This window comes from Neodiprion lecontei, chromosome 3 (genome assembly GCF_021901455.1).
Source record: "Neodiprion lecontei isolate iyNeoLeco1 chromosome 3, iyNeoLeco1.1, whole genome shotgun sequence".
NCBI classification, from domain to species: Eukaryota; Metazoa; Arthropoda; class Insecta; order Hymenoptera; family Diprionidae; genus Neodiprion; species Neodiprion lecontei.
This window is the reverse complement of record NC_060262.1, coordinates 27,786,682-27,796,412: the sequence shown is the minus strand read 5'-3', so window position 1 is coordinate 27,796,412 and position 9,731 is coordinate 27,786,682. Positions and strand designations below refer to the sequence as shown.

General features: G+C 37.0%; 2 protein-coding genes across 4 annotated transcripts; both read right to left on the bottom strand.

Moving 5' to 3' along the window:
* Positions 1–995: 995 nt before the first annotated feature.
* On the bottom strand, positions 996–8,696 carry LOC107222796 (protein SDA1 homolog). Of its 3 annotated transcripts, none has more exons than XM_015662304.2 (11): positions 8,559–8,696; positions 7,039–7,256; positions 6,790–6,904; positions 6,601–6,705; positions 4,263–4,361; positions 3,677–4,192; positions 3,280–3,514; positions 3,048–3,183; positions 2,628–2,943; positions 1,960–2,526; positions 996–1,880 (listed from the first exon to the last, which is right to left on the bottom strand). In XM_015662304.2, the coding sequence occupies exons 3-11, from the start codon at positions 6,874–6,876 to the stop codon at positions 1,680–1,682; spliced, it is 2,262 nt and encodes a 753-aa protein (XP_015517790.1). In that variant the 5' UTR covers positions 6,877–6,904; positions 7,039–7,256; positions 8,559–8,696; the 3' UTR covers positions 996–1,679. The 3 variants fall into 3 exon arrangements, with proteins under 3 accessions (XP_015517790.1, XP_046591121.1, XP_046591122.1); XM_046735165.1 differs by lacking the exon at positions 8,559–8,696 and adding an exon at positions 7,369–7,534; XM_046735166.1 differs by lacking the exons at positions 4,263–4,361; positions 8,559–8,696 and having other exon boundaries at positions 7,039–7,534.
* On the bottom strand, positions 4,603–6,707 carry LOC124293634 (origin recognition complex subunit 5). Its single transcript, XM_046735167.1, has 2 exons — positions 6,601–6,707; positions 4,603–6,159 (listed from the first exon to the last, which is right to left on the bottom strand). Exon 2 carries the CDS (start codon positions 5,995–5,997, stop codon positions 4,684–4,686), a length of 1,314 nt encoding a protein of 437 aa, XP_046591123.1. The 5' UTR covers positions 5,998–6,159; positions 6,601–6,707; the 3' UTR covers positions 4,603–4,683.
* Positions 8,697–9,731: the final 1,035 nt, after the last annotated feature.

Genomic DNA, 9,731 nt, shown 5'->3' with positions numbered 1-9,731 from the left:
TTGTTGAAATAATTATGAACATTAATGTTATACATCGAGCGCGTGTCGAATAGAATCCCATTTCGAAATGAATAATTCTTCTATTTTCATATTATAGTCGTATTATTGTAGGTAATCTAGTTTATCTCCTGGAAAATTATAAAATTTATAGTATGCATCACATATTAATCGTAAATGGATCATATACATATATACTTTTTGGTCTCTGCATCATTATTACATCTGATCTATTGTCATTTATGATCGATGTATACATTCTTCTCTCGGGTAGGTATCTATACTTTAATTAAATCACTGTTTTGCTACGAATTTTGGAAGAAATTTATTCTCATTATCAATTTCTTGTATCGCCGACAAGTCGATAAGTAGACAGGCTAATTGTAAATACTGGCTTGGGCTTACCATTGCGAAGATTGTGTTACTGGGAACGTGAATGCAGCCAGCATCATGTGGAAATCGGTAACTCTCTGATGTTCTGCAGCAAATTCTCAACTCTACCGCTGGAACATCTCACGGAGTGCAAACGCACGACGATTTTCGGTTGTCACACTCAAGCCCATTAGGGCAACTGTCATTATATGTATTCAACAGTCAACGTAGGAGGTGTTTGGCGGTGATTGGTAATGGTAGGAGGTGGTTGACGGAGGCGGTTGGCAGTGGACGCGGTTACGCTCCTTCTCACGGGGATGATGGAGCTGATCGACATTTCTAAGTAGTCTCAGGTACTCACTTTCTACCGACTCAATCTCAAGCTTTCATACCGACACTACTTTGGCTGCTACGAATGTCGGTGTGAGCCCGTCAGTTAGAGTCGATATGAAGCAGAACCCTCGTACGCACCTAGACCCACCTGGGCCCACTCGCCCGCCGAAACCGGGTCACAAAAACTTATTTAGTTTTTAAAATACACAGTGTTTGGTGGTACTACGACAGGTGCAAAGTAAGAACGAATAAAATCTATATTTACTTGGGTGCAATGAAGGATTTTGATGTTATTCTCGTGCACAGACTTTTATTCAATATTACAATAAAAGCCAAATCACATTGCCACCTCCTATTTGCTTCAACGGCAGAGCTTCAATAGAAGAAATAGAAAGTCAAGGCAATCCTATTCACAGTTCAATACTGCAAATAATATCATTTCGGTTGGTACTGAAAGCAGCGTCTTCTTTATCGTTGAATTTTGTTTTCCACTTTATCATTCTACCGCTAATACACTACAAACAATCTTCGCGATGGTTTTTTTCCAAACTTGAGTGACATTACCGAAATAGTGAAATTAAAAGTTAAGTTGATATCAATTTGCTACAATTAGCCAATATATTCAGAATAAATCAGAAATCATTATTGAAACACAATTACCATCCTACATGGTACGGTGAAATTACGGTATTTCTCATGTATTCTCTTTTAGTTTGTAACAGTTCAGATACGCCACTCCGGATTTCCGTCTGCACCATCACCAGAAACATTACTGATTAGTATTGAATTATCTGTGAAGTTTATACGCCGTTTTTGATGTAGGAAATTGATCGGTATACACCGTTTACTTTTTATGTCAATCGTACCAACTGTTAGTAGTAAATGTTTCTAAGAGAATTGATTCAGCATAAAAATAGATCTATTTATCGACATTAAAATACCTCGTTGTCGTAATACACTGTATATTAAGTATGTAACTATTTCATCCTTTTTTGCTTTATCAAGTGATTCCGCAACGCGATCTGTTTAGCTTTAAACGATCTCTTGACTTTACCAAGTACTTTGTGCTTGACCATCTGGAAAGCTTTCGTCTTTTTCTTCTCGCGATTTGTTTTGCTGCATAGTGGATTCTGCCTTCCGTCTTTGTAGCCGAATTTTTCTCTTCCATCTTGACCTTTCTGCAATAAACAGTTACGGAGCAACATAAAATTTATTCATTGTTAGAACAATTGAATGTAGTAATAATATTAAACAAACCTTTATGCTTTCCATCCTGGATTGCTTATCATGTTTACGTTTTTTATAAATGTTTTCAATATCTGCCAGTTTTACCAACTCTCCTTTGTTGGGATCCACTTCAAGTGGTCGTTTGATACCCCGTTTAAAGTGAGTCACCTGTTGTTTAACAAGTTCTGCATCAATTTTTCGAAAATCTTCATCACCAAGAAGCCGTTCTACCGAAATTTGGGATGCTTTTGCTTTCTTCTCTGCCGTTAATTCCTTTCTCTTATCAGCTTTCATCTGTGATTTTTTTGCCAATTTTTCTCTCTTCTTATCTATTTTCGATTTTATAGGTGTGATATCAGCTCCTTCTGTTTTAGCCTTCTTATCCTTCTTATCATTTGTGATTTTAGTATCTTCAGTTTCACCTTCATGCTCTTCCTCATCTTCACTGCCACTTTCGTCATCCTCTGTTTCGCTGTTCCCTCCACTGTCTTCTTCTGAATCACCATCTTCCTCATCTTCTTCCTCATCATCGGTTACCCATTCCCCACCGTTTTCTTCATCACTGCTATGTTTTACATCACACCATTCATTTTCATCCTTTACAAAAAAAATAAATAAAGTGAGAGACAAAAGTAATACGAAAATGAAATCACAATGATTGTATAATTTTTTGTCAGTTAAAACATTTTTGCACTAACCTCACTGTTTTCACTATCTATTTCTATTGTGTTACTATGACTTTTATCAAGTAAAACCTCGGCACCTGGTACAAATCCTTTGGCATTTACTTCTCCATACTTTAAGGTATGTAATTCAGCTGTAGCTTCTGTCGGTCTGCCTCGATCTTTTTTGTGCAGTAGATCTGGCATTGTATTTCTGAACAGAGATATTAAAGATCGAGCCGCCATCATGACACTTCGCTCGCGATAATTTTTATATTGAGTTAAATCTCGCAGTAAATCTTCATTCATGACTAAGGGGCAGCGTGAACATATTTCACGACACGCATTTAATCTGCAAAATATTAATGGTTTATTTGAGGAAAATTTAAATCAGAGACAATTATTAGTTTTCAATTCATTTAAATTATAGTTTCATAGTTGAGATTGAGTAATTACCCAATGGCCATTACGTCTGCAGAATTTCGCTCAGTGACAAAATTATTAACAAGTGTCTTTACAACTGGTTCTAGCACATCTGGAGGCACTAAGTCATGAGATGCTTGTGCAACAAATTGCAGTAGTTTTGTTACCTCTGCAATAATATTGTTTTCAAGAAATTATTACATAAACACGTATCACATAAAATATTCTAAACTTATATTGAATTAGTGCGTAAAATTTGTATTACCTCTCTGATGCGGCTGTAAAAATCTCTGCAAATATGGATAATAGTTGAACAAGAATAAACTGTGCAAGCCTATGAGTCTGGATATGACATCTAAGGTCATTAGCTTCACTTCAAATCTGTCATTATTTTTTTCCATCTGCTTGAATAACTTTTCTGCAAAGCCTTGTGGGTCATGAATTAAATGTAGCGCTGAAAAGTTGAACTGCGGTGCTTGTGACTTCTTCTTTTTCGATTTCTATAAGAGCATATAAATATATCAAAATACTGTGATCTATCCGTGACAGATTAATATTGAAAATCTGGTATTCGTCATCTGTTTTGATTACGTTAAAATAAATACGAGCCAGTTTACAAGCTGATCCAGTATTTCGTTTTTAAACATACAAATGCAACATACCACATACAGCTGTTTCACTTTTTTCAGCTGCTTTTCTCTCTTCTTTGATTTCTTATTGACTTTATTAGCCATTATTACTTCTTTTACATTTGGTTCATCATCACTGTCGCTGTCGTCGCTATTAGCTTCACTTGGATCAGATCCTAAGAAGAACTTGAGGCTAGCGACCATGACTTTGGTTACTTTGGAAAAGCATCCAGTTGAAATGACATTTACAGTTTTAGCATCATTCCAGACATTTTTTTTATACAGTTCAATCATTATATCTATAGACATTTTTGCAGCTCGTGCATTGCTGTCTTTCAACATGGTGAACATGAAATTTTGCAACGTAGTATTAATTTTTGCATTCTTGTGCTTGGAATTAACATTCTTGATATCTGTTATAATGTGGTTTTCGAGGAATTGTCTTAAAGCTTTATCCTGACATCTCAGTAGCTGAAAAAACAAGCTCAAGAGTGCAGTTGGCTCCAGAAGTCCTTTATTTCGAAGTAATATTAGTGCCCTGCAGAACGTCTGTAAAATGAAATGCGTTAATTTGCAATCTTCCACACCTGTACACCAAACATCAATACTCTTTGGTCACCATTCTCATTCCAGTGTCCAGAACAGTGTTTTGTGTTTGCAGAATATCCACAAGCTCTTGAGGAAAAGTTGTCAACTCTTCTGAATAGCAATGAGCTACCTACAATGATAGAAACAAGGCAAACATAATACGACGAATTCTGAATGAATGAGTTTTGAGTAATGAACTGAAGTTACATACTTTGGATACTCTAGCTTGAACGGTCAGATCATTAACTAAGTGTTCCAAGGATTTTGTCTTTATCTTATTTCACATTTATTTATAGCAAAAAAAAAATACAAAAGATACTACTACAGTAATACAACTAAAGAAATAATTGAATGGAAATAAATATTCTTAACAGCAATATTATGTTCCCACTAACCATAGAAAATAGTTAAAAGAAACATGAAAACTGGCAAGTCCACATTAAATACATACATTAAATGAAATCATACAAATAATTCCTAACATTGAACCCAACTGTCTTAGAAATGATAACGATGAAATCATAGCTGACGCAACACTTATATTTGGGACCATCTAAATTATTATCACCTACTATGCTCAATAGTCTTAACTGACACATGGTGGGTATTTGTGCCAATAGATTGGCAGTCAATCCTACTTTTTCGTCAAGAATCGCGTAGAATATCGCGAGCATTCTGTCCAAAGTAAATGCCTTTGGCCCTAACTGTGTGTTAAGTTTGGCAGGTTTTTTAGTCACAGTGTTTCGCCTTTTCTTTTTACTACTACGTTTGACAAATAAGCGTTTGTCATCTTTGGCTGGATTATAAGAAGCCAAGTAAGCAGCTATGAGCATGTACTTTGCATAGAACGGCAGTTCAAAGCTCAAAGCCAATTTCGTTGTAGATTCAATCTCTTGACACAATTTAGTACGTTGCTCAGAATCATCAGTAGACACTCTGAGATAAACAACTTCTAAATTTGATTTTAAAATTCCAGATATATTCCGCCACAAAGAGCGTACATCATTCTTATCAATTTTACCCGATTCAACAGGTTCAACATATTTATCAAAATTTATTTTAGCCATGTACCGTAGCTCATTACAATCTCTACAACATCTAAGAAACACAGATAAAAATAAATTTAAGTAATTCACGTAAAATCCATCCTCGTAATCCTTAGGCTTGTATAAAAATAATACTTTCAACATGTCCTCCCGTGTGTACTGTGGAAAGTGAATTTTAATAGGATTCAATAAACCATTTTTTGAGTAATACTTTTCCCAAACAATGTCACTGACAAAGATTGTGCAAAGATCCAAACCAGTCAGTTCTCGCAGCCTCACAAGTGCAGGCAATAAATTCACATCCATATCGCGCAGCCGATCACATTTGTCAAACACAATAACTATACGACGCTTATCGTTTTGTACTGCAATTTGTAGGTAAGTAATAAAGTCCATCATGTTATCGCATTTCTGGTAAACTGTGAAATTATTTTTCGAATTCATTTCATGCATAGACAAGTCATTTAAAATGTGTTCATAGATGAGTTTACTGCTGTAACATTCAACGCAGTTGATGATGCAAACATTATATTTAAGGTAAGCCAACAGAGATTCAATAACCAGAGACTTGCCACTTGCTGTATGGCCATATACAAAAATGCTTTGCACCATTTCCTCATCTGAAAAACCAATTAGAGAAAACAAGCATTTTATAAGATTGTCTCTGCATATTATTTTCTGTCCGAGAGATTTCAGGCATTTTTCCATAGTTTTCTTCATTGTTAATATTAATAGTCCAAGCACACTTATTAAACAATTGAAAGAGTACAAATTATACTCTCCAACTATCTATTAAAGCTTTCGGCAACAGTCTTTATGCTTTATCAACTCAAAATACAACACTGCTGATCCCAATGCAACTTGACAAAACGCTGCTCAGACCTGAAAGAAAATAACAATAGATTCTGTTTATTATCTTTCGTGGTGTTGAGAATAATTATGCCAATTGAAAAAATGATATCCTTCTGATTGAAATTAAACGTGTTCTGTCAAGTTACATCGAAAAATCAGACCGCTGCTTAAGAGAAATAAAGTGCAGACTCTGGCTGTTTACAATGTAGCCAATTCGAAACAACATCGTTCTGTTGTACCTAACACCACCTATCGCAAATGAAAATTGCACTAGTCTAGGGCAATAATGTCTTTTTGTGTAATAAGAAGTGGTTCTGCATAATTGCTGTTAATAAAGCTTTGCTTATGAGAATAGTTACTATTTATTATAAATTTATAAGCATTAAAGTGTAAAGCTAAGTTCTAGTTTAAGTAGTAAAAATGCGAACAGGACGGACTTACAGTAGAGATTGCTATAAACATCAGCCTTACCTGTGCAAGAAAAATCACCAATTCATCGAGACTTTTGTTGAATGTATCAGGCGTCAGTCGGAAGACTTCCAAAGTTGATTTGTAATGACGGTGTTGTTGCAAGAACTAGATTATCAAGCATTCATTGTTATCTCAGACCATTATGCATAATATATTTATTTCAATGCAAAATATTATATACCAGCTTACCTCGTCTTTGTATGACTCCGGATCACGCTTGATTAAATTTTGCAGTTGAGGAAGATTGTCCGGTAGTTGATTGTTGTGTCGTACCATTTTTTATTGCGGAAAAATTAACGAAATACTGAAAATTATTATTTGGAGGTTATAATCATATTTTTAACCAAACAGAATATTCAGAGTTGAGTCGATGATTCACCCAAATGTGTACACTGTTTCCACATATTCATGGAAAGTCGTTCATTTCTGAGTACTTACAAGTTTATTATTTATTTGCAACCATCCAAACGATATCTAGACGTTTTGAAATAGCACGTGCACGTTTGATGCGTCGTTGTGCTAACCAGCGCTGAACATAACCTACAAATTGTCTGTGACGCTGATTGCAAAACCGAACGACGTTCCCGCCATAGGCATCCAAAGATGAAAGATGACGGGGTCCCGCATCAAACCATCATCAAACACACAGACGTTAACTGAAGAACATAAAGACGGATACCCCTGTGTAAATTTTTGTGACCAATTTTCGGCGGGCAAGTGGCCGCAGGTGGGCCTGGGAGCGTAGGAGGGTCTCTCTATCGACTCTACCTAACGGGCTCGCACCGACATTCGTAGCAGCCAAAGTAGTGTCCGTATGGAAGCTTGAGATTGAGTCGGTACAGAGTGAGTACCTGATGTCCACTTAGAAATGTCGATCAACTCAATTATCCCCGCGAAAAGACGCGTAACCGCGTCCACCGCCAACCACCCCCAACTACTTCCTAACACCTCCAACCACCCCCTACCAACTCCTACCACCTCCTTCCACCTTCGACCACCTTCCCCAGGGGTCCGTTCTTGGGCCTCTGCTATTCTCATTATTCATCAATGATATCGGCGCTAAGCTTGCTCATTCGAAGCGAATTATTTTTGCTGATGATACTAAAATTTATCTAACCTGCCACCCATCTGATTTAGGAGAAGGTTAAGCCATGATCGCACACGATGTTGGCGTCATAGCCGATTATGCGGCTGAAAACTGCCTCAAGCACAATCTTAATAAGTCCAAGGTTTTTGTTACGGGGAGTGGCACGCATCTGAATCGTATCGATCTGGAGGATCTGCCCCCTATCTCGGTTAATGGTACAGTGCTTCCTTATGTTCACGAGGTTCGAGGTTATGCAAATTTCCAAAAAAGTTAATTTCTCCCTGTATCGTGGCTCAAACATCATCGAAATGCGCTATCGCGCAAACTTAGGGCTAAACTTATTACTGCACTAATCTTTCCCTTATTCGATTATTGCTACTTGGTACATAATGATCTGACTGGTGAGCTTAACCCTTATCTCTAGTGATTGCTTAATAATACAATTAGATTTATTTTTACCCTGCGGCGTGATGAGCGTGTCACACAGTTTCGAAAGCAAGTGGGTTGGCTTATAGTCAGAGTTAGGCGTCTTTACTTCTTAGGTATGTTTCTACTTATGTTAGGTATGTTAGGTATATTGGAAAAAATTCTGGTATTTGCTTCACAGTATACAGAATAAACACTGTCTTTGTGCATGTGGCGCAAACCGAATCTGCCCGTAAGATTTTGTCTATATAATGCTACAAATCACGTTTACACATGCACGTAAGTATAACGTATTGTGATTTTAAGACAATAAATTTCGTCTAAAAATATCACAGAACAATCAGCTAAGTGCTAACTGATTTGACACACCACACACAGCAATTTTAGCTCTAATTGTACGACGTTATTGTCACGTATTCCTATGTATACAATGCCAACCACTCACCAATTGCAATTTGTTGATCCTGGTCGTTCGGTTTTTTTTTCCGATTCACAATGTTATCTGAAGCATGCATATTGGTTTGATAGGACAAAACATGATGTTTCAATAATCAAATTTGTAAACTTGAAAATTAGTCCGGAAAGTTAAACGTCATCAGGTCAAGGACCTCGACAGCCAAAACTAGGGAGCGTTCGTCCTGGAGATCGAGTTTCACCAGGTAGCGGACCTAGAGCGTAGGAACTACGAAGCGCTTGTCCTGGCGATCGAGTTTCACCAGGTAGCGGACCCGAAGCGCGGGATCCGGGAGGTTGAGAACCCGGTACTCGAAATTTGCGGAGCTCGACTCTCATCCGTCCGCTCTAGTGCGCGGTTGTTTCCAGACTGAGGAATTTGGCTAGCTGATTACTATAGATCGATGACGTCAAGAGAAAAAAAATTTTGGGTGACGTCACTTTCTGAACATCCGAACTTTGGTTTCGAACTTTAATACTATGTATGATGTATGATGTATGATGATATGATATAATGTATAATGATTTTAGTTTTTACATTTCAGACAAGAAATACGCACTTTATCTTTCCTGCCGATTCCAGACTCAAGCGGCTAAGCCCTTCGATGGTCAGCCGTCTACTAAAGATGTATTCTCCAGTTAACGGGTCAGCTAATAACGCTGCCGTTCTGCAACAGTTGGATGATAAAAATTTTTGCTCGTACCTTGCAAATGTGAGTTAACATATACTCGAAGTTTTAAGAATCTTCGTTCTTTCTCTCCCCATAAAAAAAATTAATAGCCGATGATCACCTTTTTAGGTCTTTAAATCAGGACATTGTGTTAAAGACTGTCTCATATACGGAACATCCATTTCATCTCGATCAAAATTAGCGCATCCGTGATGTAATACAGTTACTTTGAATTTTTTTCCATACGAACACTTTTCGAAAAACAATTCGTCTTCTCTACCCAACGGAAATACTTCACTTGCGACTAGCTAAATCAGCGTTTCGATTCTATGCCTACGAAACTTCAAGATCGAGAGAGCAAATGAAAAGTTGTTGGAATAATTATGAATATTAATGTTATGGAATACATCGAGCGCTTGTCTAATAGAATCCCATTTCGAAATGAATAATTCTTCTATTTCCATATTATAGCGGTATTATTGTAGGTAATCTAG